The sequence below is a fragment of the Telmatherina bonti genome (assembly GCF_933228915.1).
Source record: "Telmatherina bonti genome assembly, chromosome: 4".
Lineage (NCBI taxonomy): Eukaryota > Metazoa > Chordata > Actinopteri > Atheriniformes > Telmatherinidae > Telmatherina > Telmatherina bonti.
The window spans coordinates 14,457,956-14,485,524 of NC_136622.1; the positions used below are offsets into that span (position 1 = coordinate 14,457,956).

General features: G+C 40.4%; 1 protein-coding gene across 1 annotated transcript in view; it reads right to left on the reverse strand.

Annotated features, from left to right (window-relative positions):
• The window catches only part of agrn (agrin), a gene marked incomplete at its 5' end in the record, with an annotated part of 277,398 nt that extends 250,299 nt beyond the window's left edge, over positions 1-27,099 (reverse strand). The window contains 2 exons of the mRNA XM_079239816.1: positions 25,254-25,515; positions 26,896-27,099. Coding sequence (XP_079095942.1) covers positions 25,254-25,515; positions 26,896-27,099 — 466 coding nt within the window. The remainder of the gene's footprint in view (positions 1-25,253; positions 25,516-26,895) is intronic.
• Positions 27,100-27,569: the final 470 nt, after the last annotated feature.

Sequence of the window (27,569 nt, forward strand, 5' to 3'; positions counted from 1 at the left end):
AGCTCATAAAACAGCAATGCTTGTTTACAGCCTGGTAGGCGCGTCAAAGGAAATCTGTATTGTTTGTTTTCCGTTCATGAAAATTGGATGGAAGTTTGTTTTACTTTAAAAAATGAAAGAAAAAGATAAAACATCTTGCTACAAAGAGAATTTCAACAACCAAAATTACAAGCTCTAGGCTTTAAAAAGTGGTCTACAAATTAATGAGCACCACTGCTGATCGACTGTTCATCTGTTCTACACCATCGACGGCTGCTTCAGGCTCAGGTTGGGTCTTCTTCTTTCAAACTAAAAAGTAGAATTTAAGTTTTGAATCGGATCCACTGAAGATTTGCAACATGGAGCTATGTGGAAAATCCTCCTTAAATCTTGTTCCGGATTTGACTGGATACGGTCCACCACCATTTATCACCAGTGAAAATCCACCAATCAGATAAGAGCTTAAGATGCTGTTAAACTGTCTTCAGAGCTAAGAACCAGACTGGAACTGCAATCTGGTAAAATCCAGCTTCCTTTACAAAGGATTTAAACGGTTACTTTTAATGAAAAATGGAAAAATGTGAATCCTTATACTGTGTACCATTTGTCAGGCAGTTTATGAATGGTGGGGTGTGTCTGATCAAGTTGCTTTTATTCGTTGACATGTGTTGCAGATGCATCACATTCTGATCTATTTATTGCCATCATCAGAGAAACTGCTATATATCAGACCACAACAGATTCCCCACCATTCGATTTTAGAAGAACAGCCATGCTTGACGTTACTAAATGGACTTTAGCCTAAGATTTTCAAAGCAGTCGCCACAAAACATAGACCCTTGAAATGATTGTCTTTATACTCATGAATTAAAGCACAAATGGAGCTTTAAGTCAACCATCCTACAGCACACAAACAAGCATCTCCATACTTCACATTCTACCTGAGCACATGATCTCATGTAGAAAACCCTTACAACCTTTGCTGTTTAAATATCAAACAGGGTCTGCAACATCTAGGAAAACACTCCTCTGGTTGACCCTCTGTTGTTTTAGTTCAGTAACTCTGCTGAGTGCGTTTTTCAAACTCCTATAATCATTAGCTAGACGCCTTAATGAACAGGTTGTTCACCTCTCTCCCCGTCTCTCACTCCAGCCCTTCTTGCTTTTTATCACCAACACTTGACAAATCCGGCTGGGCAAACATTGAGTCATCGCACCTGCATTTCCGACCTTCAATCACAGCAACTTATCACTTTAATTTTTAAACACCACCCCCCATTGTGGAGTGAGCAACCATTAAATGGAGAGAGCTCTACCAATGAATTATGGTTTACAGCGAGGGAGCCTCCTTTATCAGTCCACACCAGATATTTGGATCAACTCAGAGAGCAAATCTGCAACGCTACACCAGTTTGAAGGCTGAGTTTACAGCAATGAATATTTGCCATTGATATGGAAACTTCAACTTTATTAAAAAAAAAAAGTTCCATAAAACAAAACAACATAATTTGATCCTTTACAGTTACAAATGTCATGCCTCTGAAAAAGTATGCTTGAAATATACCAAGTGACACTTTGTGTGTGATTTCCTCACACTTACATAGCCATTACAACACACCGGCTTTCTTCAAACCTGTGTCATTCTTCAGTTGTAGTTCTTCTCTCTTGAGAGAAAGGTGCAACTAAGATATATGAACTCCCCTGAGTGGGACTTGTTTTCTTACTCTGTGGTCTGAGTGCTCCACAAAGGACAACATGCCTTTAGGGGCTTTTTCTCTGTCTGCATTCACATCGCAGATAGGAAAGCTGAGGTGACATAATGGGATTGAAAAGAGGAAAAGATGACAATGGAATTCTTTCTAAATATGCTCAATAAACTTAAAACACTGCTTCAAATTTTGATTTTTTTTTTTTTTATTAGGATGTTAGAAGCTAACATGTGAAACTGTCCTGTAATTTTTAATCAGTGTTTGTAAGTAGTTAATTATTCTGAATAAACATTTTGGAATTAAAGTATTCTCCTTTGGGTTCCCATCCATTCATCCATCCATTCATTTTTTAACAGCTTGGTCCAATTCAGGGTCACAGGAAGCTGGAGCCTATTCCAGCAATCATTGAGCAAAGGCATCCTGGACAGGTCACTAGTCCCTCTGGGTGTACATGGAAATAGTAATTTCAAATTAAGGTTGGCGTGGCGTACTTATATCTATCAGAAATAAACAAACTCCACCTCCTGCTACTCATCTTTTCGGCTACAACACAAAAAACCACACAATAAGAATCATCTTTGTTTATTTTATAATAATCATAATATTGAAGTACCTGCTCACTACTTCACTTTTTTTCAGCAGCTGAGGAGAAAGTTAATAAAGTACCAGAGACAAGAGGCAGGCAAGGGGATCCATCGTTTGGATTAATTCTCAGACAGTTTCTCTTGTAAAACAAAACAGTCCTACTCTGGTGTGGGAGCTAAACAGGCATCCTTTAACAGCACTGCCAACACAAACTCAAAAAACAACAACAAAACAAGGGGAACTGCAGATAAAGAACAAGAAAAATGTCTAAAAATGTTATTTTGGTAAATTGTACACTTTGAGGTTTTGCCAAAAGGCAAAATCCTTTGACGTGCCACATGACAAAATCCATAGTTAATTACTCCATGTATCTGCTCCATTATCCTAACCCTGAGAATCCAGTTTGCACTGGCAGTGAAGCAGTTGGGACCAGTTTGTCCTCTCTGCTCCACTGTCCTTTGTTGGCAGAAGACTAACTGCCACTGCAGCCTTGTCTGTTTTCCTGCACAATGCAGCCCCTCAAACTGGAGTCACACTTTTGTATGTGAGCTCCCACATGGAACAGATAAGAAAAAAAAAGACTGAATTTGTCTCTTTGTGGTACATCACAGCTGGAAAACAGTACTTCCACTTCAGGGATCTTCTGACTCAGTATGCGTCTTTTCTTAACCTCTTTCCCTTATCCCCAGTCTTCCGCTCCTCTGTTGCAAAGACAACCACCTGTGTCCACAACACAGCTTTTTGTTAAAACCTCCATGTTACAGGTAGCAATTTAGTGAGCGTGTAACTTCAGTCAATTCCACCCCTGGTGTTTGAAGTCGGGAGAATAAAAGTGTGTACTGGCCATAAGGGCTAAGCTGGCAGGTTCACAGAATAAAAGAAGAAAATAATCAATCAAAGTCAAGATTACAGTAGTTTTATAAAAAGGTCTTGTTTTTAAAGGAATTACAAACAGTACTTATCAGATGATAATCCATTATTAATTTAAATGCTTTGAGTATTACTTGATTAGTCCTATTTATCTGGTGGGAAACTTAGCTCCAGGCAAACATCATAAACCATCTATCTTGAGTCCATTGAAAGCAGAATTTGCTTCCTACCTGTCTTTGATATACCTTAAACTGCAACGTTCGGTTTCAGCATCAGTTTCAGACAGGATTCAGAAAATGCCCTCTTTCAGTTTCATAGTCAGACTCTTAATTTTTATAGGGTATTAATCAAAGATCGCAGTTTGTCTGTGTCAAGCCTCTACAATGCACTGAAGTGACTCAAGATAAACGAGCAGGCAGGTGACTCAGAAAACTCTTGTTATGTCTGGCTTCTTTCTGAAGCATGAATGTAGTCAATGTTTCAGAACAATGCTGGGGAGAATCTGAAGACAGGGGTCAAAGAGTAAGACTGTGGGAGGCCCCAAGGTAACAGCGTTAAAGTGATGTGGAAGCTAAGAAGATAATAGGCAAGTGCTGATTTTTCTTACTCAGGTGGCAATGTATAGTTTGGAGACTGAAGTAGAGGCTGAATAAGGAGCCTTTCACTCTAAATGCCTTTAAGATATTTGTGTTTCTGCACAAAACATTTTGGATGGGAAAGTGCTAAGAAGATGGAATTCTGGATTTTGCAAATAGTTTTTATCCTCAAATGATTTCTTGCCTCCAAAATAAAACAGAACGAGATTTATGCTCATAAAGGGGAAACACAAAACTTTTGCAAATAAGCTCCAACAGGTAAAAAATTTTATGGCACATTCACATCAGCCTTTTTAATTCATTTCCGAGTCCATTTGCTCATTAAGTGCACTTTGTTTGAGGAAATGTGAATGCGCCAAATGAATTCTGATTCGTTCAAAGAAGTGGACTTGATCGCCTACAAACGCAGGTCTCAGCCTGTTTCAAGCGGACCAAATACAAGAAGCAGACTACAAAAAAAAACTAACTTCCTGCATTTGACGAAGCATTGTATTGTGGGTAAATACATAGCGATGGTATTCAGAATCCTCTGCCTCATCTGTTGTTCATAGTGCGGTCATTGTTGCAGTGTATTTCTGCAGTATTCATGCATAAGACAAAATAAAAAATGACCAAAATAGCAATAGTTTTGTGCTCTGAGTTTAACTCGCAAAGGAGTTTTCTTTTACACGCAGGTCTTGTCCTCTCTTTTGCTAAATACTAGTGCAGTTCCACCTTTGGTGGGAAAGGGGGTATATTATTGTAAAGGTTTGGCATGTTTGACCAAAGAGCAACGTGAACGCGATCTCAATCTGATTGGATACACCTCCCTACAACTAAGTCCCCAATCGAACCACGTTTAGCGGACTATCCTGATGGAAATGCACCCTTACTCTCATTACTTATCACATGATCGTTCTAAGACAAGAAACAGAACTTACATATACAAAAAAAATGCACCAACTAAAAAACAAAAGACTATAAAGAGAGAGAGAGATTAAATATATAAGATAGAAGACATGTACAGTACTTCCAGTCAGCAACCCCTGTGTCTGCTATGCTATTTATTACAGCCAGAACTTTGAGCTATTGTTCATATCCTGTATTTTTAATACAAGCTAGTTAATTTTCTTTTTAACAGTTCTTCTTTTAAATTCCCTATGCTCTTGTACAACAAGTGGAAAACCAGAAGAGAATACTTGTAAAATGAGATGATCTTTTCCAACATTGCACTGCAATGAAAAAAAGTAACTTATTTATACAAACTTAGAAGTCTTCATTTCTGTTGAGCAGAACCACAGGACACCATGCCACTCTGATGTAAGTGTGACCTTGCTCTTCTGATTACATACAGTAAAAAAGAAACTATTTTACCGATATTCTGCAAAGCCTTCAGCTTCCCACTTTTCTGGGGAGCATGGTCAGACCCTGCCCCTGGTTCTGGTTCTGTGCCAGCAGCAGTAATTTTGCCTCTTCTTCTCTAACTCTGTGTTCTGTGCTTAATGTTCACTCATCCCAAGGTCTGTCCTTCGCTCTAGTTCTCACTCCCCTCTCACTTGGCCCCGCTCTCTCAGTCTCTGCACAATCAAGTGCCCCCGCCAGCGATGGACATTTCATTACCTAAGTGCCAATTCCTTAGCAACAGAGCAGGTACTAGAGCACTTGACAAGGCGCTGGAAACAGAATGCTAATGACAAGGCTCAATCTACTGCCTTATCTCGTACTCTATATCCATCTGTCTAGAGTTGGAGGAATTAGAAACTATTCAGCATAAGCAAGTAGGTCTGGGTAATGATGTGTTGCTTTTGGACTCATGTTGTTGAAGTTTACACTTCTTAGGTTTAGTATGAGGCGAAAATGTTGAGATATGTCACACCCAACAAGGAGCTATCCTAGTTTCTGTTGAAAGGGTTGCATAAGAATGTTATCAGTGTCATTTGTGTTGGTTTGTAGAAATAGACGTAATCTATCACTTTAGATAATGTTATCTCTTATTTAAAATGTCCATCAATCCTTTCTCTAAACCAACATAATCCAATTCAGGGTCTAAACAATCAAAGTGACTGAAGAAGCCAGAGCAAGCACTGAACTTGCCACAGCCATTTAAAGGCCAAGGAAATGTATTCCAGCTCTGTTAATCGGGTTCCACTTACTCCAAATACCACTGCGTCTACATGACTTTTTATGCTTGCCTTTGTGTGTACTTGAGGCAAACTTCAAAAAGTACATTTTATGGACGGTGAATCAATATCTTTAAGTAGCTCAGATAAACAAAAATAGTCTTTCTGGGCGTCTGCCAGTGGTCCTCTGCCTGTTCCTTTGTCCTATAAATGTCACTGTAACTTGATTTAACATGATTGATAGGGATGCATTCTTAGTCCTTTGCACAACAGATTCCTTAAGTGCATCTGTGTGGCCGGTAAGAACTACAATGTTTTTATGTCTCCTTATAAAAACAGAAAACGATGTCTTCAGACTTGGAATCAATATCTTTAAAATGCGAGTAGTCAGGTCACAAACTTATTCCCTCCCTGAGTTTAGACATGCATGTCAGCAAGCACTCACTTTGTTCAAGTGTTTCTAAATAAGATATTGAGTCCCTATCCGTTTCAGGATTTCTGTGCTGCAACTGAACCCTGACCTCTGACCTTCACGTTGTGGGGGGGAGCAAGTGAAAAGTTCAATAAAGTGCCACATTATCACATTAATTGAGTTGTTCATTTTACCCACGGCCAGATGGCAGAGAAAATAATTCATCACATCAAACAATGTGATTAGGAAAATTGTTCATTCTCCCAGTGCAAAGAGACTACAGAAGCATCTCCCTTCCCCCAGGGTTGCGGTGGGGGGGAACGGCCGTCGTCAGGTAAAATGACCCTTAATGGCTCTTGAATAGAGGAGCTAACTTTACGTGGCCAAATCATTAGGGAAACAAAAGGGCTGGCCCAACAGCAGGAGCACACCCCCAACTACCAGCTACCACACCCCCTTCCCTACCAAATCACCAAAGCACTGCAAATGTAGGTAGTCACTGCCTCATGCCACCATAATTCTCATCACACTTCAGTCTTCTGTAAGCGACAGAGCAGAACGGCACACTTAAGAAAGGTAGAAAAGACGCAAGTGGATAAATCTGGAACGGAAAAATAAACTGGGATGTTTGCATTTGCATTTGTTCAGCTCAAGTATTCTGAATGACTGGACGTGCGCTGAAGCCAATAATAGTCTAGAGCAAACAGCCATCACCGACAGTCACCACATCCAGTATGTTAACGATGTTTGCAGATGACATGAAGGCCAGGAAAGGACCTGAAGGGCTGAAGGGGAGTCTTTTTTTTTCCTTTTTTTTTTTTTTTTTTAAAAGCAGCAGCTTTATGCATTTACCATCCACACACAGCCCTGCATGTGCATACACAAAGAGTCCTGTCTTACAAGTCTTCTAATGTAAAAAAAAAAAAAAAACCACTAGTGGTCCAGACATCAAAGTGGCATGGTGTTTGTGCATGCAAGCATTTACAGCACTACTGAGTAACACAGGAATACTTTGACACACTCGAAGGCCCACAGTGAGGCAGAAATCCAGGACTGGAAAGCACAAATATCCAGTGTTACACAGCAACAGGCAATTCATTTTCCTCTGTAGCTGTAAGGAGGGACTGCAAAGTTGCAGTAACTGGGAAATATCAGCCAGTCCAGTTTATATCGCTAGAATTGCTTCCTGTTTCATTTGGTAGATTAAGTATCCTGGTATAAGTGCTTCCTGCTCCTGTGTTTTACCTGCTTCTTAGGGCACATTCACATTAGCCTTTTTGATTCATATCCGAGTCTGTTTGCTTGGAAAGTCCACTTTGTTTGAGGAAATGTGAATGCGCCAAACGAATTCTGATTCGGTGAACTCAAAGAGGTGAACTCAATCCACCTACAAACGCAGGTTTCAGCCTGTTTCAAGCAGACCATATACAAGAAGCGGACTACAAAAAAAAAGTTACTTCCTGTATTTGACGAGCCATCGCATTGTCGGTAAATACATTGCGATCGCGTTCAGAGTCTTCTGCCTCATCTGTAGTCATTGTTGCAGTATATTTCCGCAGTATATTTGCATAAGACAAAATAAAAAACCCAACACAGCGATAAATAGAGTTTTCTCCTTCACGTGGGCCTTGTTCTCTCTTTTGCTAAATACTAGTGCAGTGTCACCTTTGGTAGGAATGAGGATATATTATTGTAAAGGTTTGGCGCTTTTGACCAAAGTGCAGAGTGAATGCGATCTAATTCTGCATAGATACACCTGCCTACAACTGAGCCGAGTCCCCAATCGGACCGAGTCCAGCAAACTATCCTGATGTGAATTCATCCTTAGTTGCTGATTACCACTCCATATTTAGTCAATAGGTCCCACAGTAGAAATACTCCTCGCTTCACTTTGCTCATTGCCAGATCCTCAAATTTCCTGTCCTGAATTTATCATTATATAATCTTTACTTTGTCTGTTAGTCAGTTATGAGCTTCTTCTGTGGGTTTTTGGTACATTGTTAATGCTGCTGCTGCAGTGCATTTAGTTTCTGTAAATGTGTCTGTGAAAACTGCCTGCCTGTCTTCAGCCAGTAGTACTGTGAGTGTGTCTTTTCCTCCTAAACTTCTTTAAATCTTGACTCATGACTTCATTAATGTATTGCAAGGAAATCAAAAGTATTGAAATGTACAATGACGAATGAAGTACATTATATAAGGCTGAGAGTTTGTGCAGTTCTAATGAACTTGAAAGACTATATTTGATACGAGCACCTTTATTCATCATCACAGCCTCTTAGACAAGCTCTCTTTTCATTTTTTGAAGTGGGCATTAGGAATAGTTCTCCAGGCTTCATGAAGGACATTTCAAAGCTCGTCTTTGGATGTTAGCTGCCTGTTGTTTCATTCTCTATCAAGATAATCACAGACTACTAATATAATGTTGAGGTTAGGGCTCTGATAAGGTTTCCTTACCCGATCAGACCTGTTACAGCTGATTTTTGGTCCGGTTCTTGGGTCATGTGGTATAGTTCAGCCTTTTCTCTTTGTTACCCTTCCTTAAATGGCTTTTTGACTGCAACACTTACATGGCACCATTGCTGATGAGGTTTCAGTGAGTATATAGCTGACCTGAGGGACCACATGCATCTCAGGTCCTGTATCAGGTCTTTACTGGATGTTTTTTTTCTTCTTCTATGCGTTCATTACTTTCAGATACTTTTTATCTGTGGTAGATAGTTTTTAAGGTTAACACTTCTTTTGTTTTCCACTTACCCAATTTTCCCAGACTATTTGAGGACACACTTCACACCATACTGAAATCTGCCAACTTTTTAGCTGAGACCTCTTTGGAAATCAGTTGGTACAAAATACTGTTTCACATCTGCTGAGCTGATATTTCTCAGAAATTTAAAAATAGTAACTATTGATTAAAAAGTTGCCAAACATACTATTTAAAATTGGTTATTTGCTAAGTTGTCTTTTGTGTTGAGACAACACTGGTTTATCACTCAAGTGATGAACCAGTTCCTTTTTTTAAGCTTGAACGAGTCATATTTCAATGTTAAAGCTTATTTATCTTCCCGTACCTACATAAATGGTAACATCCATTTGAAAAAGTTGTCATCTTTTACATTGCCATGGTTGTAAAGTCAGTTCATCCACTTTTAGGCATTCAGTGCTGAGCTTGGAGTTTACTTTAGCATTTTTACACCAGTTGCTTTTTGTTTTTCTCAGCTTTTTCTGCGTCTTCTTTAGGTGCTTTTTGTTTCCTGCATTTTCGTCTCTGTTCCTCTTCTTCTTTGATTTGGTCCTTACATATGACTCAACACTGGCCCTATGATTTGTGGTGGTATTACTCAGTTTTCTGTGTCAAGTAATGGGCAGCGAAACCCCTTGAACATGGAGCAAATTGTGTGCGAAACCAAGAAAGGAGACAGGCGAAATAATTTGTGAATCCCTGTGAATCTTCTGCGTCAAGCATATCTGGGCCATAAATGGGATGTGAACACAAATCCACTGCAAATAATGTAATGAAATGAGTGAAAAAGCTGCCAATATCCAAAAAGCAACACCAAAAGATGTTCAAAAAGCCAAGAAAACGGTTGCTCAAGACACCTTGAATGCTCACGAGAGAGCCTGGCTTTCTAGACAAAAAATATAACAAAATGATAAAGAGGTCAGGGACTTTTGCACAGCACTGAAGAGCATCCATGTGAGAGTCAGGTATTAGTCCAACAACTTCTTTTTTTTTTTTTTTTTTTAAAGAAAAAAGGATTTAATCCAAAACCTAAGTCTCCAACAGAGTTGCTAAACACGGGATCATCATAATAAACACCGTCTGCAACATGAAGTTACAGCTGAAAGTGGCTTTTTCTTGAAGCTTTTGCCTGTCATGTCCAGGGTTAGGTTACTCTGCAGGCCAACAAAGGGAAGCAGAACAAAAAGAAGCAGCCCGACCTCTGGCAGTGACTTTTGAAAGACCCAGTTCACAAAGAGCAATAACTCTCACCTCATTTAGAATGAAATCCCCGTGAATAATTTGTGGACATGAAAATCTGCTTCTCTAAACTGAAATGGGAAAGATAAAGTATGCTTGGATAGGCACATGTGTGTGGTTCTTCCACAAATCTGACTACTTTTAGTGGATCTGGATAGTTGTGTTACAGTCGCACATTGAGGACCAAAAGATTTCAAATGCCAACAGACTGCATCAACAATGCCAACCACTCTTGACATGTGGCCTCAGTAGAGCTTAGCGGTCATTTATATTATGATGTGAAAAAGTTTATGGAAGAATATCATATGAGCTGAATGAAATCTAAGAACTAGTCATAAAGCAACATATTCAGATATTAAGTTATGAAAATGCAGGAAACAAAAACGCACAACATTTTGCTCATGACTGTTTTACAGACTTGTCATATTGCTCCATGAAAGCTCCCTTCATTCTTTCAAAACTTTCTTTTTGCTTTGTTGGGCAGCCTGCAATAATACTGTGATTCTTCAGAGCATCCCTAAGCCTTCTCCTCCCAACCGTTCCTCCTTATGTGGACTTGAGATTTCTGCCCTAAGGTGGGGTGCAGCTTTGGCTCATTCTTTATAATCAACCCTCCTCCCACCAAAAGCGCTTTTTGTTAGCCCTCATCTCAAAGGAGACTATAGGGCATATGATATTCAAACTCTGGAACAGGTATGTGTGTTCACTGAACCAAGTTTTTGGGCTTTGATGGAAGACAGGTGGTTGTGAGGGGAGGGGTTTGAAAAGACAAGTCAGTGACAAAGGCAACCCCCCCCCAAAAAAAAAAAGCTTCCATACCTCACCAGAAGCTGGCCTCCAAGCCTTTGTCAACACTGCTCTAAAAAGGGGGAAGCTCTGGAGGTGGCCCGAGGGTGATCATTTACAATCTGTTCCTTCTCTGAGTGTGTATTTCACAGTGCACGTTTGACGCCACACCAGCAGATACAATAATGACACCCCCAACCCTCAGCTCACTCGCTGAACTCAATCTTTCTCTCAGTGCTTGATAGATGAATTTGAATCTGATAATGGTTTGGTCTCAAAGTTTGGTGTTGATTGAAAAACTTCTTCATTTCAATTCCTCTTAATTCCGCTGACTGGTGGCGGAGAGTAGTGAAATTAAAAAGCTAACTCTCAGGAGGTTTCACCCTCTCCTCACACACACACACACACACACACACACACACACACACACACACACAATTCATGTGCATACACAAAACAATTTGACAGCACACAGAGACACAGGAGATCAGGACTGCATATCTCCATATTTAAAGTCAGAATGGAAAAAGGGCACTCCCGGGAAAGGGCTTTTAAATAAACTTTTCTCACTATCAGTTATTTTGCAGATGGTGGATTTAATTTCGCCGCCTTTCTGTGGAGTGATGGAGGTGCTAAAGTGAGCAAATCCAAAACATGCCAGCCATGACTGACTGCAGGTAACCCACCATCTGTAAGCCTTCAGGAAGCCACAGAGGGTGGCCCCCCATTACTTCATGGTGTCCATATTTCCTACTCTGTGCCATGATTGGGGAATCTATATGTTTATATCGTTATTTTATTATTTTACTTCTCACCAACTGTACCAATTCTTGTAGAATGATTTAACTTATTCACCATTTCCTGATGTGTTATATATATGTATACTATCAAGGTGGTCACCCTATCAAAGTCAGAACCGGATCGTAGTATGGGGAAGAATTGTTGACAGAACTATCCATGAATGACTGTGATGCAACAACTTGTTGAGTAGAAGCTGAAATGTAATAACTCACTCTCTATCCTGCAGGCATTTCAAATACAACAGCTAAAAAAGTCTCCTTCTGCAGCCAAATAAAGCAAACAACCAACCAAATCTGTTATTACAGTGGTTAGAATGTTCAAATACTGGCCTCTGCTTCATGGAAGATTTCTTTTAGATGCTGATTTTATTTTCTTAGTTACTACTGAGCATTGATTCGGTTAGGAAATGCAAACATGGCCTGTAGAGCAGTTTTTTTGGAACCAATGCAATGTTTGACTTTTGATGAGTGGAAATCTGTAATGGCTTTATAATTCCATATATACAGTCTTACACAGACAGGGTAAATGTTGACACTTATATTGACGTGGAAAAGTATTCTGTTTTTTAAACTGGCAGCGATGAATTTCAATACTATTTATAAGTTACTGTGAAAATAGCAGCCTCAGCTACTCTACTGGAAAGGATTTTAACCCTTTTTAGACAGGTAAAAACAAAAAATAAAGAAATAAAAACACTAACTCCTTCTAATATCTGCTTTTCAGTGTCATGGTAAATTTTTTAAGTGGAATTGTCAAGGTTTGGTGGTGAAGATGTGGACCCAATCGCAGAGACGGAGACTGGTTTGCAGGATCAAGACCATTTTAATGCCGAACAGGAAGAACTCAGGGGATGAACACAATGATCCAGCAACTCAAGACAAAAACTGAGCTGTATAAATACACTGAACACAACGAGACAGGAGACAGGTGAAACAGATTAACGGAATGAACCCAGGTGAACTACTGAACACAGACAAAGGAACAACCTACAAAATAAAATAGGAAACTAGAAACAAAGGACACAGGAAAACATAACCCCATGACAGGAATGAAACAAGCTTTAATCAGCATAGATGGAAACACAACACTTAGGTGTGCAGGCTAATGTACTATCAGGATGCTGCACTCAGGTCTACAAGAGGTTGCACACTTTTATTTTTCTAGAAGCACTTGTCCCACTGTGTCAAATCAATTTTAATCTGCCAGTCAAGTCGAAAACAATCAACTATGCTAATTATTCCCATCAAAGATTTCTCAGTCAGCAACTATGGTCCACTGTCCACTGCAGAATACAGTAGTCCCGTCACGATGTCGCAAGTTGCAGACTCGCCCCCAGAAATGAAAAAATGTACCTGAATGCATCTCTGGTTCTGTGTGTGCTGTTTCGAGGCAGCGAGTACAAGAATGCTACAACTAGCATTAAAAAAAAAAAAAAAAAAACAGTCAAATTGGAAGCAAACTTCAGCAGAAGACTTGTCTTTCTACCTCACTTCAAGCTCAAAATAATACATCTATGATTTCTATATAGCAGCAAGCCATATCAAATCAATCTGTTGTTAAGATAATAATCAAATAGGTACAAGTGGTATAAATTGGCAAACTATAATTTACTCATTTTATTACTCGGAAAAGAATCTTGTTACAGTCATGTGTAACACCTCGTTGAATTTCTATACTGAAACGATGCTCTTTTGGCGAAAACATATGTTGACTTAATCTTGACAGGCATGTGTCAAGACACCTCAGTATCAGCTACACTTAACACAATGATTTCAAAAGGCAACTTTTATTCGATTATTATTTATTTTATGTCAAATCAGAGATGCTTTATGCTCATAGATGAGTATGCTGCTGACTCTAAAAGTCACATTTAATCAAACAGGACAAAGGTTTCTATTGCAGTCTCTGAATATGAAACCGGTGCGGATGCTAAATGAAGTCTAAGCTAAGTGATGACACTGCAGTGGCATCTGTGCACAGTGCCATTTATATGTGAATAGACAACAGAACATAAGACCTTCTGTGGCACCCAGAGTTTTAAAAGGCAAACATTAGATGATGTGCCGAGTTCATTATCAGGAGGGCTGTGCTCTCAAGAACACAGATGAAGTCCAAAAGCATTCAGTTTAGTCTACTGTCAAAGAGGCTCCCCCTTCATCCTTTCATCTTCCAAAGAAACACAATGAAGGAGGAGGGATGGGGCCTGCTGGCAAAGACACATGAGCAGAGAGGAGGACAAAAAGAAAGAACAGGAGGTTCAAGGAAGGGAAAACAGAGGAAAAAGAGGAGAGAAATCGCCTCTCAACTTCTACCATTGTCCAGATGTAAATTTGAGCTGATCAAGATTCTACTAGCATCCCGACCGGCACAAGTTCAATCTGTGCAGGCTGCACAGAGACAGAGGGCCAGAGTGAGAGAGACGTATACCGAGAGCAACAGTGTATTTAAGAGTGACTCTCATACACACACACACACACACACACACACACACACATAAGCACAGCCAAAGGAAAAGTGACTAGTTTGCATACAGGTAGAATGCACCACTTTAAAACCTACAACACAAAAAAGAAGAGTGTGGATGTATTCGGAGCACCACATATATACGTGCTTCCTATTGTTTAAATACATTCTGCTCAGATAGTCTTGATCAGCTTTATGTAAACATGATTCAAGAGGAATCTGACATTATGCTGTTACAGTCCAGTGATTGCCGAGTAAGATGAGGGCCTTATTAAATTAACTGAGTATGAAAATGTGGATCTCAAACTCCACCAGAGAATGTGTTGAGGGTCTCTTGGGGTGGCGTGCACATGTCTGACCCTGATTCCACCTCTCAGCCCTAAATCCACTCACACTCCCTTTGGCCTCAGGTGAAGGCTAACTGAGGGCTGACCCGTTGCCTTTCACTCGTTTAACTACAATAGGATGTCTGGAGGCTGGATAGTATTCCACTTGCCAGAACCCAAACTGAGTCAGAATGAGGCCCTGGAAGTCAACAGGTGAAAAAGGACCCCGGGGGAATTCCAGCGGGAATTCTCTGCTATATCTGATTAAAATCAACTGTGTTTTGTGGAGGAGGGGTTAAAAAAATCAGCTGTAACATCTGCTGGTAAAGTTATCACAACTTGCATCTTATCGCAGGATATAAAAGTGCCTTTCACAGGAAAATCATTTCTAGATGCATCCAGCAAAAGTCCATGGGAAAAAAAGACTCAACATGCTTTATCATTTTAAGTCCAAACCAATGAAAAACATGAGTTTGCTTTACCTTTTGGGTCAAAGTTACACATCATCCTACATTCATCTGTGACAAAGCAAAAGCAAATATTTACAGACAGCCTGTAAAATACAGGACAATATCACCTTTTTTCATTTGCTCAATACATTGAGCTCGCATGCTCAAACACGTCTCGCTCCTGATGAGTAAAACAGCTCTGATGACCACAAGCTAAAGAACTTCAATGAGTCACATTCATGGATTATGAATGTATACTTTGTCTTATGGCCTCTGGGCTAACAATATGAGCCTATTTGCTTTTTTGGATGTTTTTCAAATTGTCTTGAACATTGATGTGAGGGGTTTTTTTTTCTTCTTCATGTCTTTTGTGTTTGATTATGTGAAGCACCTTTTGAAGGTTTTTGGTTAAAAGCTATTGTATTTACTTGCCTTGCCAAGACCAAACAGACTTACAACTTGTTCTGTAAAATAGTAAGTGACATATGAATCTTGCAGAAAGTCGACATAGGTCTACACACGATCCCCCTCCCACAACTGAACTGAGACCCCAATCAGACCGAATCTTGCGGACTATCCTGAAGTAATTGCACCTGAAGGCTATTTGGATGAGTTTAGAAAATACAACACCAAAATGTCATTGGCAGTATGTTTAACTTGTTTAACCGACATGATTGTCTTGAAAAACACCTGAGATTTTCCTAACAAAGTGTTGTTTTTAGGTGATTAACATAAAAATGCAGTGTTTGCAAGTTGGATCAGTGACACAAACCTCCCCTTGATTGCCCTGGCCAGTTTTTTATCACAACAGCGCCCTTCAAGCCTAATAATGTGCTTTGGAGGATAAATATTGTTTTGTCATTTAGAAAGAAAAGCTGCATTTTACAGAACTAATGCCAAACAGATATACATGTGCACTTAGGGAACAGTCTATAAAGGAAAGCTTATTTATCTCCAACACTATATTTTCTGACAACCAGTCCAAGCAAGCTACATAAACTGTTGAAAAGTAGAACAGCACAAATGAAAAATCTACACACACTGCCTCCATCCATCTCTATCCTCATATTTCTATAAGAGCACACTAAAGATGTCTGCCTAAAGAGTTGTTTTAGGCCTCTACCATCTCACCGAGCAGGGGCGTCATCTTTGAGAGATGGGTAGAAATCTTTTGCTGTTGGTGGTGCTTTGGGTCCCCAGAAGAGGATTTGGGAACTTTTCAAAATGGCTGATAGGGGTGTATGGTAATACAGCTAAAGGGGCTTTAGAGTGACAGTAAGGAAAATTTCAAAGAGGCTGATCTGGGCATACCACTAGCAATTGCTCAGCCTCTGATAGAGCTTGTTACCTCAGGCCAAGCCTCTCTAAGTTGCCATGCTTCTGCTGGAAAATGCCAAAAGCTTCCCCATGGCACCCAATGCTAGTCTGAGGAGGAGGAGGAGGAGGAGGAGGAGGAGGTCCCACCACAGTGAAAAGCAAAAGCCATGATGGAAATGATTCCATAAATGCTGCCATTTTTATCAGTCTTTGGTAGTTCAGGGATCATAGAGCAGGAGTTTGGTTGAAAGGTTGTGTTAAGCTAAACTACACTAAAACACCCTCTGTAACAGTGTCTGACTGATATCTTCCATTTTATATGTGGCAAAATCTAATGTTCTTCCTCTCCCCTCTTTGCAGGATTCTCCTCTTTCTACTTCCTCTCCCTCTCGTTTGGCAAGCTCACACTTCTAGCTGACCTTGCACTTTTATTTCATCTCTCCTTTCCTTACAATCTATACACCTTTTATCCTTCCCCTGCTTTCCAGCTCTCCTCTGGTTTGCCATTCTTCACTTGTTTCTTACTTTCTCCATTACACATACTCTTTATTCTTGGACTTTTTCTTTTGACCCCACTGTAAAATAGTCCCCTTCTCTTTGCTGGAAAACCATATTTCTTTTGAATACATTACCAGTGAAAGTAAGTCTGATTTGCAGTCAATGTAACTATGTGGTGGATTATGTTGTTTTTTATCTTGTTTTTATTGCATGAAAGGTGCTATATAAATAAAGATTGATTGATTGATTGATTGATTGATTGATTGATTGATTTTATTGATGTGCTCCACGTGATTTTCAACCCATACTCTTTGTGCGCTGGCCTATATTCAATACATGCAAATACTATTTGCAAAACTTCTTATTGTTTATTTTTTGTGGCTGACTTCTAAGTCTTTGGCTGACTACTAAAAATCTGTCTTTATTTAATATCAAATCAATTTTGTATCAAGATGTTCAGAGTAAAATATGTCACAATGTCTAGTTAGATGGTAAATCTTAGTATTGTGGACTAGTATGTGTCTGAATTGAGTATTAAGGATGGTACACAGTTAGAGCTACTGTATTCAACTACAATCACCACAGCATTGTGACATTTGGGCCTGCCTGCCAAGCGTTACTTTGGACACTGATACAGTGTTGTAAGTGATCACAAAGCAACGGCAGGATCAGAAATGTACCGCGATATGTTTGCATGTCATTCTGACTCATTCTGTTGGAAAGACAAAGTCTGCTTGTGTGTATGTGTGTGTGTGTGTACAAATACAAGCTTAAGCTCAAGCTAGTGACATACCCTCTGCCAGATATCTCGGTTTGTCTGTGAAAGCCATCATGTCCTTGCCATTGTTGTCTAAAACAACAGGGGCAGGCTGACTGTAAGTCTGGGGGGTGTAAGTCATGTCACTTCTCACATGCTTTCTTGTAAGGACTTTTTGCCAGCATAACACACGTTTCAACTATACTCAAGCCCAGAGGAGGAGCTCATCTTTTCTTGCAAGCTCAACCAACACTGTCAAGTGGCATCACCTGAAGTTATTTGACTGACTTCATGCTGATTCATTGCACACATTTAAAGTCAGCTGAGTTCTCCTTTATTGCTGGGGGTTCAGTGAATCTGCATCAGCATTTCACTAACTTCATTATTCCCTGTTAGTTTTTGAGGAGCAGAAACACAAAGGGAGGCATGTGGAATTAGGTCAGAGGCTGCAGAAAGTGCACCTGGTTGTTAAGACTGTGACAGCTTTACTGTGCTTGGGATTCCAGTCTAATTACAGGTGGAAGTGCATTGAGATGAAACAACTGGGAGAAGGAAGATGACGGCCGTGAGAAAATACAGTAGAAGGAGGCCTAGGTGAGGCGAGGTAGGTGGAGCACAGGGAGACTTTACAGGTAAAAGTGAAGACATAAAATCAAATCCGCAAGAAAGCTACACATCAACCAGCCCTGCCACTGAGATGAATCAGAAAAAAACTAAAAGAAATATACACTGAAACAAAATAAAACACATTTGCAGGCCATCTTCAGAAGGTGAGAACATGATTGAAGATGACAACAGCAAGCAGGAAACAAAATAAACACATAATGGCAAACACAGACGGAAACATTGAGGGCGAGTCACAAGAGAGACAGCAGTGTTCATTCTGGGTTCACCTTGACAACCCTTCGATAGAGAGATGGATGAGGGGAGGAGGAGAGGAAGTAGCGGAGACTGAGTTGTTGTCCAAGGAGCAAAATAGCACAGGAAAAGGAGTACTGGTACATCCCATGATTCATCTGTGAACCTGGGACCCCCCGAGCTGTCAATGCTCCTTCACTTCCTGCATGTGCAGCATTGTAATGAGGAAAGGATTAAACTCTGAGATCTGTCAAGTCAAAGAGAAGTTCTTCCTATGGAGCTGGATACCAGAAGGCAAGAATCATCATATACTAAATATAACATACGTGGATGGAGGTAGGGGTGGGAAAATCAAATCGAAAAATCAAAAATCGGGATTTTTTGTTTCACAATTTTAAAAGCGATTTTTTTTTTCCCCACTGAAATAAAATGAATCTACTATAGATTTTTGTCATTTTTATTGGTTTTATTGATCTTTTTACATGTCTTCTTGGGCATTATAGTAGCAGAATGATGGTCTGGCTACTGTGTTGTTTTCTCCTAACTGAAATCAAGAATAATTACAAGCAAAAAAAAAGGTTTTATAAATTTTTATGGGTTTTTAATCGATGAAAATCAGCAATAGAATCAATCAAAGAATTTTGAGAATCGCAATTTAAATCGAATCGGCACCCAAAAAATCGGAATCGAATTGGGACAAAAGCATATTGTCACAGCCCTAGATGGAGGTATGCCACAGGTGGATACTTCAAGGAGTTTTAATGTAAAATCACTGAGTCAGTGTGTGTTTAGTTTACATTTGGAGGTTCTGCCTGTTTTATTCCAGCTTTAGGTTAGGTTAACTCTTTTTTTGGTACTTTATTCACACAGTGTAAGATTTGTTAAAGTTCTAGTTGTTAAACTATTTCCAGAAGAAACATTAGTAGTCATATATACATATATACATATATATATATATATATATATATATATATACATACATATACATACATATATATATATATATATATATATATATATATATATATATATATATATATATATATATATATATATATATATATATATACATATATACATACATATATATATATACATATATACATATACATATATATATATATATATATACATACATACATATATATATATATATATATATATATATATATATATATATATATATATATATATATACACATACATATATATATATACACATACATACATATATATATATATATATATATATATATATATATATATATATATATATATATACATACATATATATATATATTTATACATACATATATATATATATATATATATATATATACATATATACATATACATATATATATATATATATATATATATATACATATATACATATACATATATATATATATATATATATATATATATATATATATATATATATATATATATATACATATATATACATATATATATATATTCATATATATATATATATATATATATATATATATATATATATATATATATATATATATACATATATACATACATATATATATATACATACATATATATATATATATATGTGTGTGTGTGTGTACATGTACATGTGTGTGTGTATTATATATAAATATATAAACATGGAGAAAAAAAAACTAATGTTCTTGCCTGTTTTCTCTTGATCTCAGAAACTCTGTAGCTACAGCTGAGCTGACCTAGATACAAACCACATTAGGGCCTCTGCTATCACCCCCTCCCCTGGTGTCTCCTGAAAACCCCTTTCTCTAAACCTGATGTTTTTGGCGTTGCAGCAGTAAGTAGCTGCACTTGCCGCACCAGCTGCCCTGCTCCAGAAACGCAGCCTTGGTGTCAGGAATTTTGTCACTGATCCAGTTCCCCAGAGGGAACCCAGATCTCATGCAGGCTGCTGCCCCGAGCTCTTTATGTCGGGGATAGGAGAGAGAGGTTTCCGGGTCACTGTGCATCCAAGGCCCTCAAAGAAACCTCCTGAGTCAAATTTACTTTTCTGGCCTCAACTAAAGAAGAGTTAAACTGGGACGTTGACATCAGCAAACTTTACATCTTCCCTTGAACGTCATGAGCCTCAAAACAACACCGTTAAGACTGTCATCTTCAAAATCATATGACTTACATGATCAATTTTGCCAGTGAGAAACCTTTCCGACTGGGAACATTGGTGACATTGGGATCTCGCATCCACAGGAGGAAGTTAAAAGGGACTTTTACCTGATCTAGCCTTCAGACAGGTTTGATGTTCCACATTATGTCAGTGTGCACACTGAGCATGTAATAACAGTCATGTCACTACATGTGAAATGTTAACATGCTTAGAGTGTACTATCAATACCATCTGTGATTCTTATCAGCAGCAGAGTGATACACTCCCGGTTCTGGCTGGGATACAAGCCAAGGTGAGCAGACTGTGGTTAAGTGGTCCATTCCTCCTTTGCTCTCTTCCATCTTTCATGGCTTTTTCATTTCAGAGTCCTTTATCGCTATGCCAAGCAGGCTCACCGCTCCCACATTTTTAATTAAAATCTAAAATGTGCAATAACTCTGGAGACTCTGGGTTCGCTGGCAAACAGGTCAGACCGTCTTGTTTTGCCTTTCAAGCCTTTGTTGCTTATTTCATCAAAGCCCCGCCATCAAACCGTTCCATTTGCCCAATTCCGTTCAATTCGCTGCTGATGCTTTGACATAAGCCAAATAGGATACACAGATTTAGCAAGGGTACACCTTTATAGAAAAGCACTTCTGCAAGCGAATGAACTCTCTCCCTTAGACTATAGCCTAATCCATTCAAGGAGCCTGAGAAAAATCCAATCCTTGAAGTCACTCTTCTTGACTTCCCATGACTCCCCGAAGACAAAAGGCTGCTTGTGCAGACATGGATTGGATAAAAGTCCCCAGTACTTTAGTTCAGTCATCTGGGTGCGGCTGCTTAGTGTTCTCACACACTTTCCAGAGGTGCAATAACATAAAATCCATCCCCGCATTTGGAATTACCCAAACGCCATATGTTTTTCAACCTGGGAAAGTAGCGGTTTGTCATGTTTTACGGGAACGATCCACCTCTGCAAGCTCATGTCAAGATTAAAACACCAGCAGGTGGGAAATAAGCCTAATATTTTAATTATAAGGCAGAAGGTTTAGCAGCGAGTTTTCCCAGAAACACCTGAGATAAAGATGGCCTCTGTGAAACTCAAGAAGGAATCACTGCACGTGAAATAGAGTTCATTTTTGGGGAAAAAATGCGATCTATTACCTCAGGACTTGTGCTTATCTAAAACATCTCTAAAACATTGGTGGAAGAAAGAAATAGAAATCTGATAATTTCCTCAGGATCATATATATCTTTAATTAGGCTGAAAAATAAGAGTCAGGTGACCTGTAGATGAAAGACATGTGCATTATGTAAAATACCAAGTGTCCACTCCTCCCAGTTTTGTTATCATTCTACCTTCTTTTATCTCCTCGCTTATCAAAAAGGTAAAGGGATGGTGGGGGGGGGGGGGGGGGGGGGCAGCCAGGTTAGGAATTCCGAGCCTCCTCCTTCCACAAACAGTGGGGGAAAAAAAGCTCAAAGTATTCTGCAAGGCCGCGGCTCATTCAGTGAAGAGGCAACGGAGGAGGAGGAGGAGGAGGAGGAGGGAGGGGGACTCAAACAGACTTCCCACATCCCACCCACCCCGAGCAGCATTCCACAGGTCTGTCTGCTCGCCCATCATTAAGCAAGACCACCTGCTGGCAAATCAGAACCCCCATCATGTTCTCGAGAAAGCCCAGCTAAGCCCATTACCACTGACCCATTGGACTGCTGTACACACATATCATATCAAGTCAGTGTGACGTTGGGCAGTAAAACACTGCTCATTAACATCCCATAAGGACAGCATGCACAGTAGCTGCCCTCTGCTTCACCGATTTAAATAGCTGCAACACAAAGGGGACAAAGAAACGATCTCTGATGCAGCTGTTGCATGACTATGCATGGACTTCTGGCTGGCTCGTCTCTCTTTCTCCCTTTTAAAAAGTGGAAGATAGAAAAAAAAAAAAAAAAAGGAAAAGGAGGAAGAGATCAAGACGGAAAGGAAGAAACAGCCCTTTGTTGCTGTTCTCTGTCAGGGCCTTGAGGGAAAGACTTTAACATCAAGTCATCAAGAGCTGAAACAAAAGCAGCTGATAAACAGAAAAAGACAGATAGGATCTGCCTGTGCGCTCAACACTTCTCCATCAAGAGGGCTTCCTCTCTTCCAGAACCCTAACATCTCCCCCCTTCTGTCTTTATGGTAGGAAAAACAAAATGGAAATGATAATAAACAGTGCTTTTTTTTTTTTTTTAATTATCTCGGCTTTTTAGAGATCTGCAGGACATGTAGTTCCACTGAGCCATAGTCTCTGTTTGTAAAAGGCTATGTCGGATTCTTTTCAACACCTTATCTGTCAACTCATTGCACTTCGCGACTGACAGCAGTAATGCTGCAGTAAATGGTAATTGCGGGGCCGGACAAAAGAAAAACTTGGTGCCCGCGGCCCTCTGCGTATCTGCACATAGTGCAAATTCAACCGTACGGTTAGGTAGAGGTGTTTTAGTCTCTTCATTTAACAGGTTCCTATGAGTTAGTAGAGGCAAAACATGGTGAAAAATAAAAGGTGAGGAATCGTCTTTATTCTAAGAATGGCAAAAGCATTTTAAAACTCAATCAGCACATCAAATGTCAAACATGCACATGAGAGCCTTTGAGCCATGTGATCACACATACAAACCCAATCCTCCAAAGTGCCAGCTCTCAGCTGGAAGAGCACAGAAGAAGAAAGAGTGTGCAACATAACGCTAGAAGGCATCTATCTTCACACTGCCCCGATCAAAACTCTAACAAATATGCCACAGCAAACACAACATCCCTCCCGATCCATGTCCTCACACGTACTTAAAAAAAAAAAAAAAAAAAACCTTCATTCTCCATCACTCATCTTATTTTCTCTTATGCTCATGCCTCTCTCTTTTGGTGGCAAGGAGCTCACACAAAGCCTTTTTTCTTCCACCTCAGACAATGCACCTCCCCAACCTAGCACTCTGCCAGGCATTCCTGAGTCTATCCTAGCTATCGAAAATGTCAAGAATGAGGAGCAAGCAGAGGAGGGTGAAGTGAGCACTGCGGCAGGTAGAGTCTTGCCCTGCTGCGCTCACATCCCACAGTCTCCAGGGTTAGTGGTTGCATGGAACGGATGGGATCTGACTTGACTCTCTTAATTAAACCGCTTTCCCTGAACAAGCCTCAAAGCTCATACTCCTCTGGATGAAGGCATCCAAGCTAATTAGCGGGACCGTTTTCACTCCCGAAAAACAAAACAAAGATTTCATGACGGGACCGGACATGACAGTTGCCTTCAGATATTACAAACTGGATCCTCGGCGCGTGGGAACATTTGTGGGGGAAAAGGTGAAACGTTTTCAAACACGAGTCTTTTAACTTCTGCCTTATGACTCCAAGTATTTCCTTACCGCTACTCCTCCACCAGCAAAGGCAATATGAGAAAATCAGATTATGCAAAGTAAACCCTCTTCAAATATAACATAAAAGGGGAGGGGGGGGGGGTTGTTTAGCAGAGCCAAGAAACTCCCCTCGTTCCAACAGGAGTCCAGGAGCAAGAAAATGGGGCTGAATAGAAAGGTTAGCAGAGCAGTGTTTCGTGCCAGGACAGACAAACAGAAGAAGTTTTATGTGTGTGCCAAATGCAACTTAACACTGCAAACAAGCTCCATCCATTGGAACATCCCGCCACCCAGAACAGTTGAGAAGAAAGCACCCAGAATTTCGCTCTGAAGCAGTGATTGCCCCAGAAAACCCCTCGCTCTCTTCGCTACGGGCCGCTTTAAGTGTGAGATTCAAACTTTGTGCAGCTGCCAACATTGTCAAGCACCAGTAAAAGTTAGACAGCAGCGAGCTTACTGCTCACTGGGATGGGGGCACAGGCTGCTACACCTGCACAGTCACAGTTAGGCATCAAGATTTATTAGACACGGCTACATGGTTCACCTTATAAACACTGACAAATTCTTTTTCACCCAGGAGAAAGGGGCTTAGAAGAGTAATGGTGTCAAATGAACTCATTTTATGATGAATTTGTGATCTACAGAGCAACAGACTTATTAAAAACTATTTTTCCTCATGTTATAAACAGTTTTTATTTCTTTTCCAACAAAGTTAAATGAGCCTGTGAGTGAGTCATTGCTGCCCGCTAAAGCTACCACGCTATCCTGCATGCGTTTTGAAGTGTGAAAGAGCTTAACTTTTGACTTAATAAACGGGCCCGACTACAAGGTGCAAAGGTCGAGAAACATCCCTTCACTGCTCAACCCCTGTCCCTGGCTTGTTTATAAGTCACACCTATTTCAAGGCAGCAATGCCATGGCAACAAAGCTTCTGAAGTGACTCAGGTGTTCTTGTTTCATAAAGTCCGGGGGTGACTTCAACGCAGCGACCCTGAGGCTGAGTCATTTTACAACCCACCCATGCATGAAACCACGGCTGCTTCAGGTGACTTACAATTACTTTAACTCATCAAATGACAGCATTGATCCTCTAATGAGCACCACACAAAAATGTCACAGCAGAGTGATTATAAAAAACAACCATTATTTCAAGACTTCTCTGTTCAGATTGTTGACACTCGTAGTATTTCTTCTTCTCCACGCAGGACGTACAGAACGCCCCCTTTTCCCAGTCGCACACAAACTCACCTTCCACACAGTGCTCCACATCCTCTAGGTTGCGCAGGGTAATCCTCATCAGACTCGAGTTGAGCATGAGTTCGTTCTTGTGCTCTGGCCCCATGGACTCCGAAGCAGGATTGAGGAAAAATATGCGGGTATCGCCCGTGGCAACCTGGTTGTCACAGATGCCGGGGTTTCCAAACCCACCGATCATCACCTTGTTGCCTCCATCTAGGAGGATTTCACTGTTGATGTTGGACTTTCCTTTCAAATAACGCCACACTCTGACCTTTAGGGAAAACAACCAAAGAGAAGTTTTAGCATTCTGACCACGCATCGCATCATTAAGGGGTATTTTAGTGACTTTGTGCCTCTTTCAAGCTCTTTGCTATAAAGACAGCTTCATCTTTTTTGCGATGACACATTGAAAACTGTCTAAATCTGATTCATAGCAGATTCTTTCAGCCTAAATAAGCTCACCCCATTCTCTCCAGATAGTTATTGTGCAGCAACTGCTAAAGCTGTGACACAACATCCGCAACTGTGAACTGCAACGAGGCAAAGGCAGGTTTATGCATCGTCATGGTAAAGCTCACTCCTTCCGATACATATTAGCTGTCTTGTCTCATTTCAGCATTTAGTGGTGCTTTCTGTGTCTGGAATGAGAGCTGCGTGCCTCTAATCTGCTCCATTCATTCACCGGGAAACGGGAAGCAAGTGGGCGCAGAGGAAAAGACCAGCGAGGGAGCTGACCAAACAAAACTTGTTTATTTTTCACAGATTATAGAGTGGCCTACCACAAGTCTGCCTGGTGCAAAAGTTAAGTTTCACAATGAATGGCCAGAGTGGAAGAAGGCCGTTTCCTGGGTGTAAAACATCCATATTAGGGAAAACGTGAAGGTTTGATTATTTGATTCTTGGGAGAGTTTGGAGGCTGCATGTAATGTTAATGACAGCATAAGGCCTGACCACACATCTTTAATAAGTTAGATTAAAGGATGGGATGGGGGCAGGGTTTTTTATAATTAGTTCAAATAAATGAATGCTTTGTTTTAAAGTTTGTTACTGTGCCACTTAAAATAAGCTTTTTAAACATTTTACATCCACCATGGACACCTTTAACACCACCATAAGTCACAAATCCCAGATTTGGGATGCAAATTGTGCCATTTGTCAAAATAAATCAAAGCTGAGAATATTATCCCTGCGGCCTGTGACAAATGACAAGTTGCATATTTCCAACCTTTATGACTAGACATCCAGTCAGGGGGCCAGTGAGGGACCAGTTTCCTGCTGCAGCATGTTTGGGATGATTACATGGTCGGTTAGGCCTGCCTTATAGCTGTGTAATTGGAAAGTGGAAATGAAAAAAAAAAAAAGAAAAAAAAAAACATCTCTGCATTTCTGAAGCAAAGAAGATTCCCTGTCAGCGTCCATGAAACTGCTGCCAAATGCTTCAGGATGAATGAGTTTAGGAATTGTTTCTCAGGAAAGCTGTTCACTAAAAAAAAAAAAAAAAAAAAGTCGACTTAAATGGCCTCCATCAGCTGCATGAGGGGGAAATGTTGAGTTTTAAAAGTCCACAGACGCTGTTAGCAGGTGTGTGTTTGCGCCGCCACTGCGGATACTTCACGCAACCCGTTGGAGAAAAGCACATGAAAACACTCACCTTGCAGGAATAGGTGTTGTGCACCGGGTCCATGTTTATTATTTCATCCACTGTTCCGGTCAAAACTATGTTGGCTTCTTCTTCCCTGTCCTCCAAGTCTTTCTCCGGGCAACTTGCGGCGCAAAGCTGCCCCAGAGCCACGAGCAGCCCCGCCAGGAGCCAAGCCGTCCTCCGGCCGGCCTGGAGTGTCCGTTGGGAGCTCATGACCCCAGCACGCACGGATGAAACCCAGAAACTAAACTTTTTTTCTCTCAGATTCAACTCGGAGCGTCAAGGCGCAAACTCCAAAGTCTCTGGAGCTCGTTTAAAGTGGCGCGCAGAGCCTCCTCTCCGCAACTTGCCAGCGATTAACCGATGTCTCTTTTCACCCTGCAGCCCAGCTCCTCGCATCTGCAGCCCGGCTTCAAAATCCCTCTCTGCCGCCGCCGGCTGGGAGACCAGGAGGGAGGAGAGGAACTGGGAGGAAGAAGGAGGAAGGGGCAGGGATCTCTCTCTTCAGGAATGCAACTACACCTCTCTTTTCTCCCCCTCTCTTTCTCTCTCACGCACACACACACGCACGCATCCACAGTGACGCTCCAGGATTTGCATGCAATCTGAATTGCTGATCCCACAAGTGAGGATGAGGTGGGTGATGATGGTGGGGGCGGCTGCAGGGCTGCACGATGGGATGC